Raw genomic sequence first — 22,520 nt, forward strand, 5'->3', positions numbered from 1 at the left:
GTTTCCACCAATGGGTAAGTTGATAACATAATCTCGATTCTCCTTAATTAATTTCCCTTCATCAAGTTTTAGCACTATTGTTAATAATAAAATTTAATGGAAAAGTATTTGTTAAAATTATAAAGATTATTTAATATATTTCTGAAAATATAGAAATTTAATTTCACTATATCATAATAATTTTGATGATTAATAAAAAAGTTTTTTTATATATATAATCGGCTTAGATTTAAACACTAATTTGAGATCTAACAACAATAGAAACGACTAATATCAATAAACTAGAACCTTTTAGTGAAAGGCTAATATTATTTTAGACCTATAGTTTTATCAAAATTAAATCATCTAAACTAAAAAGACTTTATATTTTATAAAATTATTTTTTTATCAAATAAAATATTAATTAATTTATTTTTGTATTGTCTATAGTGACTAAATAATATATTGATAAAATAATATATATAATTAAAATTATCAAGTATAAATATTTTACAATATTATTTACCAGCTTATGGGCAAAAAGAAGCCAGATGAGACTACAACTATTTGTCCAAATTAAGGAGATACAGCCGGGAATCTATAACCTTTATCTGTAATGACAATCTTATCAACTAGTATGATTCCCTTGGTGTCAAAATCCAGACATGTTTACCTAATTTTAAGATCGAAGAAGTTACAAAAAGGAGAAGTTACAGTCAACTGGCTCTCCTAAGCATACGGGATGTCTAGTATTGTTCCAATCTTCAGTTATTACATGTCCTGTCTTTGAGTTTCTAATTTTGACAGTTCTTGCATTGTATATAAGCTCATTATTTTACGAGCATTTTAGCAAATACCCAGCACTTGCTTGCTTTGTTTATCGCTTGCCTAATCCTCGCTTAGTTTTAGTCATCTCCTTCTGAAAAAGGTTTCTGGGGTTAACTGTTCTTTAGAGAAGCAAACATGCCAGCCGTTGTAATTGCTTCTGATGGTGATATGCCGGAGTTCGAAGGCAAGATAACATTTACGGTAATCGTATGTGTGATGATTGCAGCTTGTGGAGGTCTCATGTTTGGCTATGATATTGGAGTTTCAGGTAATACACTTTTTTTTCCCCTTCAGTACGCATCTGTTTGCATGCGAACAATCAATGGTTGTTTTTGTTATGTGGAATTTGCAGGTGGGGTTACAGCCATGGATGACTTCTTGGAAAAATTCTTTCCTGCTGTTTATGAAAGAAAGAAACATGCCCACGAAAACAACTACTGCAAATACGATAATCAATTTCTCCAATTGTTCACATCTTCCTTGTATATTGCGGCTCTAATAGCCAGCTTTTTCGCTTCAAGAACTTGCACAAAATATGGCAGGAAGCCAACCATGCAGCTTGCTTCTATTTTCTTCGTAATTGGAGTTGCTCTAAGTGCCTTGGGAGTCAACATCGAAATGGTAATCATTGGGAGAGTTTTTCTCGGCTTGGGAGTTGGATTTGCCAATCAAGTAAGCTGGAATTACATGATGTTTTTTTCTTCTAAGAATGTTTTTCCTTGAAAAATAATGGTTCGTATGCTAATTAAAAGAGCAATAAAAAATCATTTCTACAGGCAGTTCCTCTGTTTCTATCAGAGCTAGCTCCTGTCAAGATCCGAGGAGCACTAAACATTTGCTTCCAACTCTTTGTAACAATTGGAATCTTGATTGCCAATGTGGTTAACTACTTCACTGGAAAAATCCATCCACATGGTTTTAGAATTTCTCTTGGACTTGCAGGCCTACCAGCTTTAATGCTAGGACTAGGTTCATTAGTTATCGTGGAGACTCCAACGAGTCTTGTGGAGCGCAATAAACCAGAAGAGGGTAGGGCAGTGCTTAAGAAGATCAGAGGCGCAGACAATGTTGATCTTGAATTTGATTCCATAGTGCATGCCTGTGAGATTGCTAGGCAAGTAACCGACCCATATCGTAGACTCATGAAGAGGCCAAGCAGGCCACCACTAGTGATAGCCATCTTGCTACAAATATTCCAGCAATTCACAGGGATCAATGCCATTATGTTCTATGCACCTGTTCTCTTCCAGACTGTAGGATTTGGAGATGACGCTTCTTTGCTTTCATCTGTTATAACTGGCAGTGTCAATGTTCTATGCACTATGGTTTCAGTCGTCGCTGTAGATAGAGCTGGCAGGAGGATTCTGCTGCTTGAATCTTGTGTGCAAATGCTCGTTACCCAGGTTAATTAATTTCCAAGTTTCCCTTCCCCTCCTCTCTCTCTCTCTCTCTCTCTCTCTCAATAGTAGTTATTTCAAGTTCTCAGACATTTTATTATATATGCAGACTATCATTGGAATTATCCTGATGAAGGATTTGAAAGCTACCGGCGATCTACCAAGTGGAGAAGCTTTAATTGTGGTGGTCATGGTGTGTGTATTCGTTGGTGGGTTTGCATGGTCATGGGGGCCTCTAGGTTGGTTAATTCCAAGCGAGACTTTCCCTCTTGAAACAAGAACAGCTGGGTACTCTTTCGCTGTGAGCTCTAACATGCTCTGCACCTTCATCATCGCACAAGCTTTCTTGTCGATGTTGTGCAAAATGCAAGCAGGGATCTTCTTCTTCTTTGCAGCTTGGATCATTGTAATGATGTTGTTCGCCTTCTTTTTCATCCCGGAGACAAAGGGCGTCCCTGTAGATGTCATGGTTGATAAAGTATGGAAGCAACATTGGTTCTGGCGTAGATTTTTTGATGAAGAGGGAGATGAACACGTCAAGGAACAGCCTGACCTCATTCCTCCATACATGACATGAACATAAATCAAATGGAAATCAACCATCCACAGTAGAGAGACCAGAACCGTTCTGAATTCAGAATTACGTCAATTATGAATGCCATTGTACCGCGGTTCCAGCTTTTAAGGGGAGTTTTAGAATATAATCCTGTAATGTAATCAATGCTTATTAAAATTATTGTACATAGAATTATTGATTCAATAAATTCTTCTTATCTACAGTGAGGAAAATTTATTAGTTTTTTTGCACTTTTTAATTAAAACAAATAAGGGATTCCTAATGTACACTTAGGTCGTCAGCTTTTAGCCACTCTTTAACACGTAGGGAAAGTTGTACAATTTTTTTTAACATGTAATTGATAAAAAAAATTTTAATTTAACTTAAAGCATTTATTGAAATTTGATTCTATTTACCAAATATCATATATAAATTATACTGGTTATTATTATTTGCCCTGATTAATTAACACTTTTTATTTCTCTCCCCTCTCTTTCTCATGTTTCTTCCTCTCCCTTCAATCTTTTCTGATAATCCAACCAACCATGGTGATTAAGAAAAAAAGGTAGATGCATTCATTTTGATTTCAAGATTGTGAATTAATGTTTGTCCATTGCAAAATAGATAGAAACGGTCAGAGAGAGAAAGGAAGAGGGAGACAGGGGTAGGTGGGTGGACGGCTAAGTATTAATTATTAATTAAATATAGTAAAGATCATAAATAAAATAGTAATTTAACTTTTGAAAATTATAATAAATAGTCTTTTTTTTTTCCTTCATTAATTATTTTCCATTTTGAAATGTATTGCTTCAGTAAGCTTCGGTCTTTTCAATTGAAGTTGATAATCTCAGATAATTATACGAGAATGTATAGAACATAATGGAAATCCCTTTAGCAGCTCTCATCAATACACTTGATCAAGATCTAATACAATTATTGTATTACTAATCGACCCAACTCATGAGCCCTCTCAAAGTTTCACCAAGCACACTTCTACTTCTACTCAAGCAAAATTGAATACGAAAGTTCCCAGAACAGCAACTGTCAGAGCAAGCTTACCAAAAGGCTTGAATAAAATGGCACTACTGGGGGAAGGGCCTGGTACTCTGGCGGCTGGAACTGGAGGAGAGAGCGTAGAAGGAGGAGAAGAAGAAGAAGCAGGAGTTGGAGCCATGTCTTCTTCGTTACGAGGCACGTTAATGTCAACCTTCTGCCCAGCTTGGCAGTGGCCAGGGACACCGCAGAAAAAGAAGTGGTGGCCACGAGTTTTTAAGGTGATTGAATCGTTGCCTGTGGTATAGGTTGCCAAAGGGGCAGAGGCGTTGCATGCCTTGTACATGGCGTGTGTTACTCGCATTACGTTGTGAAACTGAGAGTACTTAAAAACTGATTACAAGCAAAAGAAACATGTTAGTAAGTAGAAGCTTTTAGATACTACAACCCATGAATTACAATAAATTCTTAATATTATAACTAATTAGTGCCAAATGTTTAAATTTTATCAATGATAAATCTCCTCTATTTAACAATTTATTAATTTTGTTTACAAATTATAAAAATTAAATGCTTCTTTGTATTAATTTTTAAAAAATAATAATAAAATTATGCAATTTAGTATTTCCTTTAAGAATATATAGAAATCTATTTCATCTCTCAAAAGCTAGTTTAAAAAGAGCCTACAAAATTTCATAAAAGTATATTGTCAAGTATCTTAATCGGATTATTATAATTTAATCTGTCTATACTTATTTTTTTTTAAAAAAAAAAAAAATACAGTGTTGCACTTTTTTTTTTTCTCTCTCGGAAAAACAAAAGTTTATGTCCGAAAGTTTTGTAAAAAGCAACACTTTCATGGAGAACAAAAAAAAATAAACATTTAAAACTATACTAGTCTTTTTTAGGTAATTTTTTTAAAAAACCTATAAAGAGACTAAAGTTAGGAAAGACAAATATTAAGATGCTGACTTTAAAAAGAAAAACCACTAAAGTTCACAAGTCTCTTTTTTAACCCCTTTCTAAATGTTTCCATTTCAAGATTGTAGCAGTAAAAAAACATCATATATACGATCAATCGGCAATGGATGCGGACACTCTACCAAAATCCCATCAATTGTTAAATGGGTCCAAAGAAAGAGGGCCTAGCAGACATTATCATACGAGTGCACAGAATAAAAGAACAATGCTTGTAGCTTGCAGCCTGTAATAGTATAAATATTGTCTGCAGCCTGCCAGTCTGTTTATTGGCTTGGTTTGGTCTTTGGTGGGATGGGATGTGGACTTTAACAGTGAAAGCCATCATGCACTGAAGCATGCCAAAACAGGTGGAGAGCTATCGTGGGACATTATGTGGAAGCACTGTGGCCCACCGTATCATCATTAGACCCTAGCAAGTGGAGACACTCGGTTCATCAACACATCAAATAACAAGTGTCATCCACGCTGTCTCCTAACCTAAGTTCTATAGTGGTTAAGTGCATTTTCCAGGCCAGAATTCCAAAGGACAACCTCGGAAATTGCCCATATCTCGGGCACTATTGAGATTAAAAAAAAAGTACCAGAATGCCAGAATTTTCTTTCTCTTGGGTCTTTCGGATCGAATCAAAGAGAACATTGGGAATTTGCCGGAAAGAAAGAAGCATATGAATATTCAACTGCAGCAGATCATCCACTGAAAAAAACCATAAACTCTAACAAAGCTAGAGACGAGTTTATTTGAATTAATTAAAGAACTCAGAGATAAAGATCTAAGAGAACATTAGAAGCAAGCATGGAATGGACATGGAAAAGGGATCAAGACAAAACAAAAATAAGAAAAAATGAAAGCCAATTCCCAATGTCAAGATTCGAAGAAATTAATTACCAATAGTGTCGCCAACTTGAAAGGTCTTAGTAGCAGCCCACTGTTTGTAGTCAACATTGCCAATGGTGGTCCAACCAGCTGAGTCCCCAACTTTGTATACAGCTGCATCTATCATCCGAAACAACGCCATCGCCAACATCAAAACCACAGCTCTCTTGCCCAAATCCATGGCTGCGAACTGTGATTTGAAGATTCCTGATGGTTTTCGTTCGGGTTCGGGTATGAGAAGTGGAGAAGTTTTTTTTCCTACTTGAGGCTTTTATAAATCTTTTGGACTTACATGGGTTTGGACGTTGGTCCTTGTAACATCATCATTTATTGAATTCAGTTGAATGAGACTTTGGTACCTTTACTTTTTATTATTTGAAATTTTAGGAGCCTTTTTATGGTAATTTACAAAAATGGTCCTGTTTGGGGGAATTTGCTAAATTATCTGTATCAAAATTTTTTAATGAATTGATATGCTTTATTTAATTATCAACATATATGCTATGTGAAGTAGCTGAATTCCAAGTACCTTTATATTCTTAATAGAATTTTAAATTAAGAACTAAAGCTATGTTGTTGAGATGCAAGAATTATTTTTGGTTGCCTTAAACATTTTTCCTGCAGCTGCTTTTATAACTTTGAAACGCTTGAAAGGAAAGAATGTTGGGATGGGAACTGCAAAGGAAAGCTGCTGGTTGCTGGCATATAGGTATTTTTATTGGTTAGTATCATAATGGCCATACCCACCATATTATTTTTTCCTTCCTGTTCAGCAATAATTTAAAATATTGTTGCTTTCTACATATGGATGAAGTAAGAACCTTGCTACCTACACTATCCCATAGCACGTTACATGCACATACCTGCTTTCTCGATTATTATATTTCTGCATTTGTCTCCGCTAGTCCAATAAATTGGCAAACATGGGCCGATTGGGATGCCCAGTTCACTTTGAAGAAAGGGCCCAATGAGGCATTTGTTTTCACACTTTGAAAAAGAAAAATGGATATGCTGCGTAAATAATTAATACAAATTTACACATAGATACTACCAATAGAGAAGAAACACGTGTTACAAAAACATATATGGCATATCATTCATGATATTGTATGTTTCCTATACATGTACATAGTCTAATGCGTAGACCAAATGTGTCTTGTTAAGTTTACTATACCTTAAAACCTCTCTAAAATTCAAAACTGGTTGACAGGTTAAATCCAATCGCACAGCCATTTTTCTGTGATTTCTGATCATTAATTTCAATTCCTACATCCTCATTGTCATCCATGAATCTCTTCCAGAACCAATGCTGCTTCCACACTCTCTCTGTCATCTCTTCAATTGGAATATTTTTGGTCTCCGGTACCAGGAAAAATACGAAAAATGACATAATAAACACCCAGCTGGAGAAGAACAAGAAGATGCCATATTTGAAGTGGCAGAGCATGGAGAGGAAGGACTGCGCTATAACAAAAGTGAAGAGCAAGTTGATACAAACGGTGACACTCTGACCAGCTGAGCGGGTCTCCAATGGGAAAGTTTCGCTTGGGATTAGCCATCCAAGTGGTCCCCAAGACCAGGCAAAGGCAGAGACAAAAGTGCACACCATAATAACCACCAATATTGCAAACCCACGATGAAGATTAACAGAGTGGTCTGTAACCTTGATTCCTAGGATTACTGCTATTATCACTTGAGAGACAAACATTTGGATGCCAGCCTCCAATAGCAGCATCCGACGGCCTACTTTGTCCACCGAGTAGATGGATACAACGGTAGAAATAACATTGACAGCACCTGTTATAACAGCTGAATACAGGGAAGCATCGTTGCCGAATCCTACTGTGTCGAATAGAACAGGAGCATAGAACATTATCGCATTGATGCCTGTGCATTGTTGGAAGATCTGTTTCAACCATTCAAATAAAGTTATCATGACTGGTAGATATTAAACATATTGTTATATGATCTTTGGATAATTTAACTATTGTGCTTCTTAACCAATGTCTCACTGAGAACGTACTGACCTGCAAGGCTACTGCTATAACCAACTGGGGGCGGTTCCTCCTCTTCATGAGATTCCTGAAGGGATGCTTCACTTCTTTGGCCGCACGGCTTGCCTCAACAAGCTCCTGGAACTCTGGTTCAATATTGTTTGTGCCTCGAATCTTTCTCAGGACTGATATTCCTTCTTCCAAACGGCCACGCTCAATGAGGCTGTTAGGAGTTTCTGACACTATGAGAGACCCTAAAGTCAAGAGAAGTGCTGGAACGCCAGCCAATCCCAACGACAGTCTCCAACCCCATCCTCCTTTAATTCTGTTCATCAACAACAGCAGCAGTCAGCAACAATATTAGAACTTAGCCGAAACTGGTGCTCGTAACCTAAAATTAATTAAGCCCAACTAGACAAATCGTCTCATAATTGATGCGTCGTTTTGTCTAAATTAATTTTTCTTATTTGAACTCTCTAGATATGCCTTCTACGTTTCATAGTTACTGGCCCCCATTTCTCATAAATCATAATATGAACTTTGCTCAGTAGAACAATCTGAGCGACACTTGATTAAACAGAGAAGAAAACAACTATATCATAATTTTCAGAGAGCAAATAATTATTCTTTTCAAGTATCAGAAGCAGATACAGAACCACTGTTGTCAATAGTGGGGAAGGCTGGATAGAAACATGCAAAAGAGGAGTCGTCAGCAGAAAATGAACAACAAGGCGAAAAAATAATTTTCATTTTTTTGACAATCCCCATAAGTGATACGTGTATTGTGACTGTGGGCATCGTGCTTATAATATTCTGGGTAACGGCGACTAAGAAAAATTAATTATTCTACAAGAATATAACTTATTTGTTTGTTTCCTCGCTAGAATTCAGGTTCCTTTCGCAAGGAGATAAAAATAAAGTCATTAAGAGAAAGAACTGAAGCTTACTTAGCTGTCCCGTAATTGACAAGGTTAGCAAAAAGAATCCCGATAGTGACGTTAAGCTGGAACAGGATGTTTAGGCCTCCACGTATTCTTGTGGGTGCTATCTCTGATAGGAACAGAGGCACAGCCTGTTCAAATTGAAATTTTAATCATCAAATAAACAAATCAACTTATTTGTCGTTGCTTAACAAGTATATATATTCCTATGATCTTTATTAATTTCATATGCATTATTATATGAGATTTTCTTTGTCTTACTGAAATAAAATCAGATTTCATGCTTCAAAGTCAAACGATGGTTTGAAGCTCAATTGATAACTTCAACTTTTATACTTCGAAGACTGATCTTAAATTATTTGACCCAAAATTTCTAAACTTTCAACTCAAATAATACTGGAGTTACAAGACTTCATAACTTTGAAAATCCTGTAAATATAACTGAACTAAAATTTTATTAATTCATATCTTGCATTATTGATCAAGTATCTAATACTAACCTACACAAGGAAAGACAAATCCTCCAAATTATATCCTACCATTCATTTTTAAATTGAAGGGCAGCTATTACGTGTGCTTTATGTTCATTTTCAGGCAGCTGAAAGGTCCATGAAAAGACAAAAAAGATAAGATAAAAACAATTCAAAAATATGTCTACAGCGCAAGCGAATTAAATGGTCTAACTCTACAGCCTTGGCAATTCGCCATCACGTTATTCGGGGGGACAAAAAAAAAAAAAGAGACTTTTCAGAGGAAAATGATTCTCAAAAGCAAAAAGGAAGATACAAAGAAACAAGTGGGTTTTGCAAGCAACTTTTTCCGGACAAATCCAACCAAACATCTTTTTCATATGATGCTTTCTTAAACCAAGCCAAAAGAAACAAAAGAGTTCTTTATCACATGTAAGAAAAGTTAAAAACCACATTTAAAGCCCGGAAGTTAACTTAACATATTCAAGTCCTCTAAGGCTGAACTACCTGTTCTGCTGTTCACCACACTCCACACAGTTTGTATTTGGCTGGCTGAAAATTAAAGCCTTCGGTAAACAGAAAACAGGCGTATCCCAAAAATTTTCTTTTAGTGTTGAGCTGTGCTATTATTCATGTGGCACTCTCCATAAAAAGGTTTTTAATATGATCTACTAAATGTTATAAATTAATTTGTAAGATTTAAGAATAGATCTTCACTAATGTTCGTTAAATCATATTTTAATGAATTAATATTGAAGAGATTAATAATTCAAATAAATAGATTAAATTAGAATTTTAGGATTTCTTAATTATTATAACTAATAGAAATACTTTTTATTTAAAATATGATTGATAAATATAGAGAAAAAAAAAACTACAAGTTGAAATCCTAAGATTATCACCTTCCTCAGAAAGCACCCAAACAAAATGATCAATTCCCATGTTCCACTGTTGACTTGATTTTGTGAAAAATGACAAATACGCATTATTTTCCAATTTTGACTAGCTAGCTAGGTTCCTGATTCTTGGAAAAATAAGTAAGAAATAATTGTGTAATAAAGAAATTAACCTGATTAGCAAAACCGACACCACAGCCCAGTAAAATCCTGCCAATGATGAGCATGGCAAGGTCTTGAGCTGCAGCATTAAACACCACACCAACAATGAAGAAAATCCCAGCAATCAACATGGTTGGTCTCCTGCCTAACTTTCTAGTGGTGTAGGACGCAAAGAAAGTTGCTATTAAGCCAGCCAAGTAGAGTGAAGATGTGAACAATTGCAACCCTTGGTTATCATACTTGCAATAGTTGCTATTGAGAGTAGGATCCTTCGTCTTGTTATACACAGTGGGGAAGAATTTTTTCAGGAAATCGGGCATCGACGTAACTCCCCCTGCATCATACATCGATAAGTAATTAGTTTCATATAAAATCTTTAAATAACAATTTTGAGGTTTTCTTTTTTTTAAATTTCTTGGTTGAAGTGTAATCGATAACAGTCATAACAAGCTTCAATATGGATTCAAATTATTCATCAACTTCTGACTTAAACGAGCAGCTACAGAGAGCTTTTTTTGGGTCAGGGATTCTCATATATTCTGACCAAGTATATTTTTTCTGATTCCGAGACTACCCATATGTCATTCTCATAAGCACAGGAATTATATAGTAATCTTAAAGGCAACAAGACCATGTCGGCATCGTGGAGCTCCCCTCTGACGGGAGGAAAGTTACTTTCTTCCTTATTTTACAATACTTTTCCATTAAAACCTCAAAAACTTTAAAAATCAAAGTAAACGAAAATAATAATAATGATTATAACAATAACAACCTCCATTTCAAAAAAAAAAAACAATAATAACCTGAAACTCCAACGTCGTAACCAAACATGAGGCCACCGGTGGCAGCCATTATGCAGGAAATGATGACGATCGGCGTTATCTTAGCCTCGAACTCCACATCTCCGGACGGCGCGGCAGCGAAACCTCCAGCGGGCATGATTGTGGATCAAAATCGAACAAAAACTAAAGAGAAAATCTCTTATATATGGGCTTTCACAAACTACTGGGCACAACTTGTATTGTGATGAAGAAGATGATGATGCAAATAGGTGCAGACTGCAGGGTTTATATAGACGCGAAAAAGAGTAGAAATGACAGTGTACGAGTAATGGATGGCGTTGGTAGGACAGCCTTCACCCTTCAGATCTTTCCACGTGGCTAATCCTATTTTTTTATATACATAAATAGTTTTTTCTACGGCGCGTTTCTAATCAATCAACGGCTCTTATTACATCTTAAGCTCAAATTTAGATATGGATATAGAATTTCTTTTTTTTTTTAATCATCGTGTGTGCGAAATGAAACTGACGTGTAGTTGAATTTATTTGTGAGAAGAAGGGTTTAAGTTTAAAGATTAAATGAAATGGTGACAGAAGAAGTTAAATATAAGATAAATTAAGAAGGACTATGACTGAAAGTTGTGAATTTAATTGAAAATTAAATAAATTGATACCATCTCGTGAAAGTAATAAAGTAACTACGTAAATAAGCGTATAATTCAATAATTCCACTTACATAATGGTTTCATTTAGAATGGTTTCTGATATTCTTAGATTCAGATAATAAAATTTATAATAGTCGTTCAATGGTTTCATGACACATAATGGTTTTTTTACTATAGTGTCATGTGCCTCTATTATATAAGTCTCAACATACAAAAACGTCAAACGTCCTATTTATGTTAGGTGACTATTTAATTTTCCTGACACATGTAAAAGCAAGGCTACGAAATGATTGGACTTACTGTCCCTCTCACGTCACATCATCGGACTGAGTCTGTAGTGAGTGGACTTAAATTTATGGGTGATCTGATATATTCTATGAATCTGAATCAAAACTTTGGACTTAGACTGTTTTTTGAGGTCCGGCCTTATAACGAGATGATGAAACTCAGCGGTGATCAATTTTTTTTTTTAAAATAATAATATTATTTTTTAAAATTTTATTAATACTATTAATAATATTTTTTTTCATATATTTTTTTTTCACAATTTTTTCTATCTCTATGATATATTTATAATAATAATACTAATTCTACTGACTAAAAGATGTAAATAGTATTTTTATTATTAATTTAGTGAAAAAATATCGATTTATATTAATTTATGACACATTTTTTATTATCATTTTATATTTAATAGTTTATTTTATATTAAATAGTTTTATTTTAAATTATTATATAAACTATTAATATATAACATTTAACTGTTAGTGAAACAATTAACTGTCTATTAATAAAATAGTGAAAGGGTGTTCAAAATTCAAATCACACATATAGTGAGAATGCCTAACAACCAGCTTTTCCAAATATGATAGGAATTTCCATCAGCTGCTTTAACAACAATATTTTGAACAAGAAAAGACAGCAAATTCATCAGAATGCTAATAATATATGGGATAAATTTTGAATTGCCTCGTGCAATTCCACATTCAAAGAAGCCATCAATTGCTCCAATGAAAAAAGAAAAAAAAAATTACAATACATATGTTATCATTGAATTAAAGTCTATTCCCTCAAATTTGCTTTGTAAATTCCAACCAGTTTTTGTCATCTTAATATTTAGATAAAATAAAATTGGACTTTATATGAGGTCTTTAATCATTGAATACAATAGATTTTAGGATAAAAATAAAATAAAATAAAATAATGTTTCCCTGCTACTAATAATTAATTAATTACATGAGATAATGTGAGATAGACAATGACATCATTGGATGATAAAATGTCTGGACTTTGGATTTTTGGAGACACCAATTTTGACCAGGTTTGACTTTTGAGTGGTCCAAAACCCTGAAAACAGCGTTACAAGGAGTAAACCAGAAAATTGTTATCTACTTATAAAACATTTTAACCGCACTGTTATTAAAATAATAAATTCCATAAATTGTTAAATATTTAATCAGTTTTATTTTTTTTTTAACGATATAAATTATATTCCTAGGCCAAGATAAGAATTATAAGGCCCAAAGTTTAAATATAACCAAAGGCCCCTAGGGTTTTAAAAATAAAATACAATTAATTAAGTCAATGAACTCTAGGACTTAACCCTGGATCGACATTCCAAATTTGTTTCACGCAACACAACACTGCTCCTCCGTTGCCACAAGAATTTCCAATCACCATGAAGCCCAATTAATTGCGCAAAAGAGCCATCTCTTGCAATCATAGGTATAAAATCATAAGAGCCAACTGAAGAACATAGGACAAATAGCCATCATAAAACTAAAAACTCCAAAGCAAACCAATAGATCTTTTTCTTGCTTCTAAGATTTATATACAACAGGAGGAAAAATAAAACTTATCAAGATTATTTATTCACAATTCAGTCTCTACCAGAGAAAGACTATTTCATGTCCAAATAAAATAAAGGGTAGTTAAATAACTAATAGAATAAGTATAAAGTTTTTCGGAGAAATATTATTATCATTTGATTCTTTTGATATCTCAAACGAAATGAAAAAATGAGAAAGGTGGGTTTTAAAGTAAACTCATTTTCTTGGCTGATGCCTTGGTAAAATTTTAACATAAAATGACTAAATTAAATAAAATGTTTTCAGCCAATGAATGATCATGTAGTATAGTATGACTCATTCATCATCGATTGACGGATCACACATGCACAACCAAAAATGCTTTTTTTTTTTAAAAGAAAAAACATAATGGAGAAAGGTAAGGTATACCCATAGTTTAAATGTGATTAAACTTTTTATTTTTTAGATAACAATGCGCTTCATATATCATTAATTAGAGAATATATAATTGTATTAATTCATAAATAGTCTGAATTTGTGTCATAGAATCGGGCCAGGGCTTAGATGGAATTGTGAAGCATGGTTATGGGCTCAGGAAGAGAGGTGTCATTGGGCCAAAGAACAAGGCTTAATCTATCCATTTTGTTATTTACCATTTATGCTTTTAGTTGTTATTTACTTAATGAGCTGATGGAATATTCCTAGCTGTCAAGTTAGTTAGTAATATGATTATATATGAGTCAGTACTGAACGGCATTGTCAGTTTTTTGGATGAATACAATTATTCTCTTTTCTCATCTCAAATTCTTATCTTAATTTCTTCTCTCTCTTTTCTCTTTCTTGTTCTACAATCCTTCTTAATTTACAAATCTATAACAGTGGTATCAAAGCTTAGTTGCTTAATTTCTACCATTAAGCAATCGATCCGGGACTATTACAATGACAATCAAGGAATTAGAAACCCAATTTCAACAATTATCTGCTAATCTCGCTGAACAGTCTACAATCATGAAGCAAGTAGTGGAGAATCAGCAACGATCAACCAAACGGATGGAAGATCTTGAATCCAAGTTCACGTTATTGATGGATCAAATCTCGCAAAATAGAGACTCACCTGCTGCTGTTACCGTTAACACAATAGCTTCAGGATCTGAGATTCAATCCAATACAGGTAAAGGAATTTTACCTACACCCAAAACAACCGACAAAGGAGGATACAGCCCGACCTCTACAAAGGGTAGCTACTCCTCTAAGGGAGCAAAAATGCCCAAGGTGGAAATCTCAGATTTTAATGGTGAGAACCCAAGGAACTTTATTCGGAAATGTGAAAAATACTTTCGGTTTTATAGTATTGCAGAAGAAGAACAGATTGAGATTGCGACGATGCGATTTGGTGATATAGCTGACAATTGGCTTCAAGGATGGGTCAGCGATCAAACCAATTCCTCATGGTCTCAGTTTTCCAAAGATTTGTGTGAAAGGTTTGGAGAGAAATCAAGCATGGAAATCGTGGCTGAGTTTAACAAACTGCAGCAGGGCGCTGAATCTGTGGTATGTTATCAAGAAAGGTTTGAGCAACTGAAGGCAATAATGCAGAAATTCAATCCTGGGCTATCGGAATCATACTTTATTTCGAGCTTTATAAGTGGGTTGAGTGAGGAACTCAGAGCTATGTTAATGGTACACAGACCAATCACCTTGAATCAGGCTTTCACTCAAGCAAAATATCAGGAGCAATCGTTTGAAGCTGTCCTTAGGAGGCATAAACTGATTCCGGGTAAGATTACTACGGGGAAGTCAAGCTATCCTATCAGTTTTCCATCGCCAAAACCCACAATCCTGCAACCGAAAGAAGAAACTAATAAGGATTCGGGAGGGAAGACCAATACATGGGAACAAAGAAAAGCTGCCGGGTTATGTTTTAAATGTGGTGATAGGTTCAGCCCTGGACATCAGTGCAAGAACAAGACGCTCTTGGCTATGGAAGCCAATATAGATGACATTGTTCAAGAAGAACTTACCTGTGAGGAAACCGAAGGAGAAAATCTCAAAGGAGAACTGTCACTCGCAGCGGTAACAGGTCAGAAATCGCCCAATACGCTGAGGATCAAGGGAAACATTCATGGAGTTCCTGTGGTAATCTTGTTAGACACGGGCAGCACCCATAGTTTCATGAATGCTGGGATAGCTGCGAGAGTGCAGGCAGCTATTGTCACGACAGCTACTCTTTCGGTCACAGTAGCTAATGGAGAACAAATACTCAGCCAAACAGTATGTCAGGGAATGAAATGGAATATGCAGGGACAGGAGTACGCCTTTGATTTACGGGTTCTTACAGTGGTTGGGTATGATATTGTATTAGGAGTGGATTGGATGATCATGTATAATCCTTTGCTTTTTGATTTTGTGGGCATGACTCTTACTTTCAACAGAGATGGGAATGAGGTTAAATTACAGGGCATCCAAGACCAAGGAGAGCTGCATTGTGTGAGTGGGAAGAAGATGACAAGGCTTATCAAAGAAGGGGGAGCGTTACTACCTGCTCAGCTATTCTCCATCAAAATTACAGAACCCACGGTGGAAAATCAGTTGAACACCGGAATAGCAGAACCAGTTCAGGCATTATTGCAGCAATATGAGACCATTTTCGCAACACCTACGGCTCTGCCTCCGGAAAGATCACATGACCATGCTATTAATCTCCTGCCCAACACAAAACCTGTTAACATCAGACCTTATCACCACAACTATTTTCAGAAAACGGAAATAGAAAAACAGGTAAAAGAAATGCTCAACACTGGAGTGATTCAATGTAGTCACAGTCCTTTCGCTTCTCCAGTCCTGTTAGTTAAGAAGAAAGATGGAACTTGGCGTTTTTGCGTGGATTATAGACAATTGAATGAGATGACAGTCAAAGATAAATTTCCAATACCTGTCATAGATGATCTACTGGATGAATTAAATGGAGCAAGATTCTTCAGCAAAATCGACTTGCGAGCCGGTTACCATCAAATTCGAGTAAGAGTGGAAGATGTTTACAAAACAGCATTCCGAACTCATCATGGGCACTACGAATTTAAGGTAATGCCTTTCGGCTTGACTAATGCTCCTGCTACCTTCCAATCCTTGATGAACCAAATCTTTGAGCCTTATTTGAGGCAGTTTATTCTAGTCTTCTTCGATGATATTTTGATATATAGCAGAACTCTTGAGGAGCACTTAAACCATCTAAAGAAAGTCTTTGACATACTTAGTGAACACAAGTTGTTTGCCAAACAGTCAAAATGTTCCTTTGCTCAGACTAGAGTTGAATACTTGGGTCATGTAATTGATGAAAACGGTGTACACACAGACCCCAGTAAAATAGAGGTTATGCAGAATTGGCCAGTACCAACAAATCTCAAGAGTTTGAGGGGATTTTTGGGGTTAACGGGCTACTATCGGAAGTTCATCTATCAGTATGGGGCTATAGCTAGGCCATTGACCAATCTTCTCAAGAAAGACGCGTTTGAATGGTCGAATGAAGCACAACAGGCTTTTCTTGAACTGAAGAAGGCTATGGGTTCAGCACCAGTTTTAGCTCTTCCTGACTTTGCTAAAACGTTCGTGCTTGAGACTGATGCAAGCAGTACTGGTATTGGCGCGGTTCTAATGCAAGACGGTAGGCCGATAGCATTTATGAGCAAACCATTGAGCCAACGAAATCAGGGGCTGTCCATTTATGAAAAAGAATTGTTAGCCATCATACAAGCCGTGCAGAAGTGGAGGCACTATCTTGACTGTGGAGAGTTCATAATTAAGACCGATCAAGAGGCAATCAAGCACCTGTTGTCCCAGCGACTACACACCTACATCCAACAAAAAGGGATTACTAAGCTTCTCGGTTTGAACTACAAAATCTGTTATAAGAAAGGGAAAGAAAATAAGGCCGCTGATGCCCTATCAAGAAGAGACTGGACAGAAATGGGTGAAATGAACTTGCTCATCTCCACAGTGGTTCCTACTTGGGTCCAAGAGGTACTTACCAGCTATGAACACGATGAAGCTGTTAAGGAAATGATTAGAATCCTCCTAATTGATGCGGTTGCTAAGCCACATTACTCCCTGCAAGAAGGCCTGCTTTACTACAAAGGAAGATTATATATCGGTCAAGATAGTAAATTGAAAGATCAGCTGCTAAATAATGCTCACAACTCTGCATTGGGTGGGCATGCCGGTGTAGGAGGAACCCACAAGAGGTTGAGTACCTTATTTTACTGGCCTAATATGATACAATCAGTCAAGGATTGGGTGGGTAACTGCGACGTGTGTCAACGATGTAAGTCAGAACACGTAGCTTATCCTGGACTGCTACAGCCATTGCCAGTTCCCCAGTCAGCGTGGCAACACATTTCTATGGATTTCATCGAGCAACTTCCTCGCTCCAATGGCAAAGACACCATTCTGGTGGTGGTTGATAGATTTACCAAGTATGCCCATTTCGTCCCACTGCGGCATCCCTTCACAGCTCAGAGTGTAGCTCAACAGTTCTTCGACACTATTTTTAAGTTACATGGATTACCCTCCACCATTGTGTCGGATCGGGACAAGATCTTCACTAGTTTGTTTTGGCAGGAGCTCTTTAAGCTATTACAGACTAAGTTACAGTTGTCTACATCGTATCATCCGCAGACTGATGGTCAAACTGAAAGAGTTAATCAGTGCCTTGAAAACTATCTCCGATGCATGTGCTTCCATAAACCGACAGCTTGGAGTAATTGGTTGAGCCTCGCCGAATGGTGGTATAACACCAATTACCACTCCAGTCTTAAAATGACTCCATTCGAAGCTCTTTATGGGATAAAACCTCCGGTCTTCCATTTCATTTCTGATTTTCACACACCTTCTGCCGCGGCTGAGGAATTTGTTCAACAAAGGCAGCATATGACTTCCTTAATCCGAGATCAGTTACTGCTTGCTCAGAGTAGAATGAAACAGCAAGCCGATAAGGGTAGATCGGAAAGAACCTTTGAAGTTGGTGATTTCGTATACCTGAAATTACAACCATATCGGCAAAGCTCAGTCTCAGTTCGCCGAAATCTCAAATTAAGTGCTAAATATTATGGCCCATATCAGATCTTGGCTAAAATAGGAGAGGTGGCTTACCAGTTGAAGTTGCCGGAAGAAGCTAAGATCCACGACGTCTTTCATGTATCACTGCTGAAGAAAGCCGTCGGAAATCCTCTTGTGACAACTCCACTTCCCCTCTGTTCGACAGATGGCACTACTAAGGTAGAACCGGCAGGAATTCTTCAGGTCAGAGAAGTCATTCGGAATGGTCAACTGGTTAAGCAAGCACTCGTGCAATGGGTTAATCTACATCCAGATGAGAGCACATGGGAGGATTTGACTTTCCTCTATTCTCAATTTCCAGAACTTCACCTTGCGGACAAGGTGTCTCTTAAAAGGGGGAGTAATGTCATAGAATCGGGCCAGGGCTTAGATGGAATTGTGAAGCATGGTTATGGGCTCAGGAAGAGAGGTGTCATTGGGCCAAAGAACAAGGCTTAATCTATCCATTTTGTTATTTACCATTTATGCTTTTAGTTGTTATTTACTTAATGAGCTGATGGAATATTCCTAGCTGTCAAGTTAGTTAGTAATATGATTATATATGAGTCAGTACTGAACGGCATTGTCAGTTTTTTGGATGAATACAATTATTCTCTTTTCTCATCTCAAATTCTTATCTTAATTTCTTCTCTCTCTTTTCTCTTTCTTGTTCTACAATCCTTCTTAATTTACAAATCTATAACAATTTGCTAGGCCATAAAGATATATATATTTTTTTTACTTTTTTAAATGGGTCTCACAATTTGTGATTTTAAAAAAATTTATGTAAAATAATAAAAAAAATATTAAGAGTCTATTAAAAATATTTTTAATGAAAATTAGCCCACATTCAAATTAAATCTGAAAATTTAGAGTTAAAATTTTTATAATTGAAGATGTAAGAAAAAAAAACTAGTGAAAAAGCTTAATTTAAACAACTATTTGAATAAAAAATGCTATTAACCTGATATTATAATATGGGAAATAAGAGCATGGGCCACTCTACACTTTTTAAATAAATACTAAATTTTTAATTTATTCAATTTAATTTTAAATTCAACCCGTACGACACTTATCTCACCTAAATTCCATCTTTGTGGAAAAGCAATTGCCCGCAAAATTCGTCTGCCTCCCCCGCCCCTTGACACCAAATATGAATAATGAGAACGGGGAGAGCAATCCCTACTACAATATATTTGCGGCTAAATTGAGTATGGACCTGGCTTAAGGCCCACGACCGTTTAACGGTTTTCTTTCCTTTTGTTATTTAATTATTTCTTCCGAGTGGTGAGTGGTCCATGTACCTGCTTCATTGTTCAGCCCCACTTTCGGTTGGTCTTCCCTCTTTTGAATTTAATGGCTAATTTATTTTCATTATATAAAATGATAAATAATATCTCGTATATAAAAATAATAAATTTCTAAAAGTACACAGTCTCTGAGAAAATTGGGAGATCATTGGATCGAAAAATCCCATACCCAATTGCAGCTATTGCTAAATCATTCATCCAGAGACGGGAAAAAAATAATTAGAAAGATAATTATGTAAAAGAAAATTTAACCAATCACCACTTGCCACAATCCTAAAAACAAACCATTGAGGGAGACATGATAACAAGCCAAAATACCACAACACTGCACTTTCTCTAAGTGTTGCACGTGGTTTCAAATCCACGTGTCACACGAATGTCTCCGATCCCTAATTTCTCCTTTTTTACTTTTATTTTTTTTTTAATTTTCCAGTAATACAAGCTTGCATTTAGTGATTTTACATATATTTTTTTCTAAATTTCACATTTTTATTGCATTTAACAAGATCTAACATCTAGTATGGTAACGGCACAATATTTACATTTTAAAGGACTATATATTTAGATATCAAAATATTTATTAATGCAATATTATATTCAGTGTAATGATAAAAGTAATAATCATATTTTAAAATGTCAATGTTACATATAAAAAAAATACATTTTTAATAATTTTAATATAATTATGTAAAATTAATTATAATTTAATTAAATATAAATTTAATAAAAATGTAATTATTAATTATGAAATTTGAACTTATTGATTTTATTTAATTGGAAGTATAAAAAAATCAATTTCTATTTTTGTAACAATGAAGAGAACTAAACGCAACAGTATCTTAAAAGACTCATATTTAATCTATTTTATTTAGAAATAAAAATTTCAGGAGGGAACTGTAGCCCATCAGTAGACTATTTCAAAAATTAAAGAGGTTAAATCAAACCAATAACAATCCAGAGCCCAACCCAATCTGAAAGGAAAGTAAACGAAGCGCAACCCGCAGCCCACATCGGCCAACGATCCAAACCGATACAGGATGCACTGGGGAATCGTTCCACCGCTCGCAGCCCATCGTTCCAACAAGTCATCATGAAAGTTAGGATTGATGGCTTCTGAATTTATAAACTGAGTGCGAAACTGTGATATTTAATTAGAGATTAATTAGTAATTTCAATTTATTATATATGGGTAATATAATTATACCCCAATAAATAAAATAATAATGTTAGGTCAAAGAAATCCAATCTATTTTTTTGAGGATGGGCTTCTTTAAAAAATTAATGTTAGGTCTTATTTGTAGCATTGATAGGATCATTATTATAAGACAATACCATACGTTGATTATTATAAGAAAAAACACAAAGAAAATGTTGCCCAACTCATTGTATCATAACCACAGCCTTTGTCTCACTTGCGATTTTAAAGTTTAGATGAAAATTCGGTTTTTTTTTTCTAAATTTATTGAGATTAAACTTTAATTTCCCCTTTCTTCAAAAAAGAAAAAGAGATTCAAATATTAAATTAAAGAAAAGTGGGAAATTTCTCAAATGTTTGTCTTTTTTTTCACCTGTCAAAGGTGTAAACAAATAACCAATATTTAAAAAGAAAATAACTAAAAGAATGCAATAAAATGTAAAGTGGGTCCACATGACTTGCATGCCAGCGTATAAATATTTGGTGATCAATTCATTTATTTATTTATTTTTTGAAATAGGGGTGGTAGTAGAACCTTTCACCTCACAAGATTATAAGGATGCACTTTTCACCAGATTAAGTCTCAGAGTCCAATTCATTTATTTATTTTAAATCGTTCCATTCAGGTATTTTTTTAATATAATGTAATGCACCCATAATTTTAGTTGCCATTATAATAATAATATATCTTACGTAGCTTTTTAAATTAGATAGCAATACCAATTAAACAATAGTCTATATGATAAACATTTCTTAGTTGTTTTCCAATTTTTATTAAGAAATGTTTCTCATATCTTATTCATCCACTAATTAAATAGCAAGTGACGAGTCCAGCAAGAAATGAGATTAATATATATTATCTTTTATATTACATCCACGCATATTATTTTATTATTAAAGTAAATAAATTTTCCTTTTCAAATATATATTAAATTGAGTATAATTTAAAGTTAGTGTATTTTTTTTATATCAAAGGATAGTATTTTAATACACAATTTCTATATAAATTAATCAACAATTTCTACACGTCAGCAATAAGTTGCCACCATCTCGCGAATGTGAAATGAAGGGCAACGCAAAGAAATATAATTTCTAGATGAGAGAGGGAGAGGGCAGCTAATGGGTGCGGGGCCCACGCTCCTTGGAAGTTCGTGACCGTGACTCGAGTTTCCAAACCAGTCCTTTTTTTTATTTTATCCGTCGGATGGAATGCGATCAACGGTGGAGACTGCCCCAAAATGCATCCAAGACTATTGGTTCGGTGCCAGCTCGGATTTGTTTGTTGGTTGGAATATGAGGTTTGGGATTTTATTTAAATGATGCTATGGCCACGTCAGATCGGGATCCAACGGCATAAATGCTTCATCTGACTCGCTGTGCCAGATCGGATCCGTCCAATTCCCCAAATTCGGTTGCTTTCACGTGGACCCACTTGTCTTTTTTGGAAATATACTGTAATTTAATATTTTATTATTAATTAAATCTGATGATTAAAAAAATAAGAAAAATAAAGAAACGTGGAACCGAAATAATGGATTTGACCGGTTGGAACGATATTTTCTGCGGTCACCTAGATTCCTTGTGAACGTCATGTTGCTT

The 22,520-nt window shown here is 35.3% G+C and overlaps 3 protein-coding genes across 3 annotated transcripts; 1 reads left to right on the top strand and 2 right to left on the bottom strand.

The window, feature by feature from the left end:
* Positions 1–521: 521 nt before the first annotated feature.
* Positions 522–2,917, top strand: LOC110602746 (sugar transport protein 8). The gene is made up of 3 exons (XM_043950825.1): positions 522–1,479; positions 1,584–2,210; positions 2,314–2,917. Exons 1-3 carry the CDS (start codon positions 943–945, stop codon positions 2,779–2,781), a joined length of 1,632 nt encoding a protein of 543 aa, XP_043806760.1. The 5' UTR covers positions 522–942; the 3' UTR covers positions 2,782–2,917.
* A 715-nt stretch (positions 2,918–3,632) lies between these two features.
* LOC110601382 (mavicyanin) lies at positions 3,633–5,911 on the bottom strand. The gene is made up of 2 exons (XM_021738494.2): positions 5,621–5,911; positions 3,633–4,146 (listed from the first exon to the last, which is right to left on the bottom strand). Exons 1-2 carry the CDS (start codon positions 5,787–5,789, stop codon positions 3,764–3,766), a joined length of 552 nt encoding a protein of 183 aa, XP_021594186.1. The 5' UTR covers positions 5,790–5,911; the 3' UTR covers positions 3,633–3,763.
* Positions 5,912–6,631: 720 nt separating this feature from the next.
* Positions 6,632–11,097, bottom strand: LOC110602760 (sugar transport protein 13). The gene is made up of 5 exons (XM_021740358.2): positions 10,875–11,097; positions 10,083–10,405; positions 8,550–8,674; positions 7,636–7,927; positions 6,632–7,514 (listed from the first exon to the last, which is right to left on the bottom strand). The coding sequence occupies exons 1-5, from the start codon at positions 11,008–11,010 to the stop codon at positions 6,795–6,797; spliced, it is 1,596 nt and encodes a 531-aa protein (XP_021596050.1). The 5' UTR covers positions 11,011–11,097; the 3' UTR covers positions 6,632–6,794.
* Positions 11,098–22,520: the final 11,423 nt, after the last annotated feature.

The sequence above is a fragment of the Manihot esculenta genome, chromosome 15 (genome assembly GCF_001659605.2).
Source record: "Manihot esculenta cultivar AM560-2 chromosome 15, M.esculenta_v8, whole genome shotgun sequence".
NCBI classification, from domain to species: domain Eukaryota; kingdom Viridiplantae; phylum Streptophyta; class Magnoliopsida; order Malpighiales; family Euphorbiaceae; genus Manihot; species Manihot esculenta.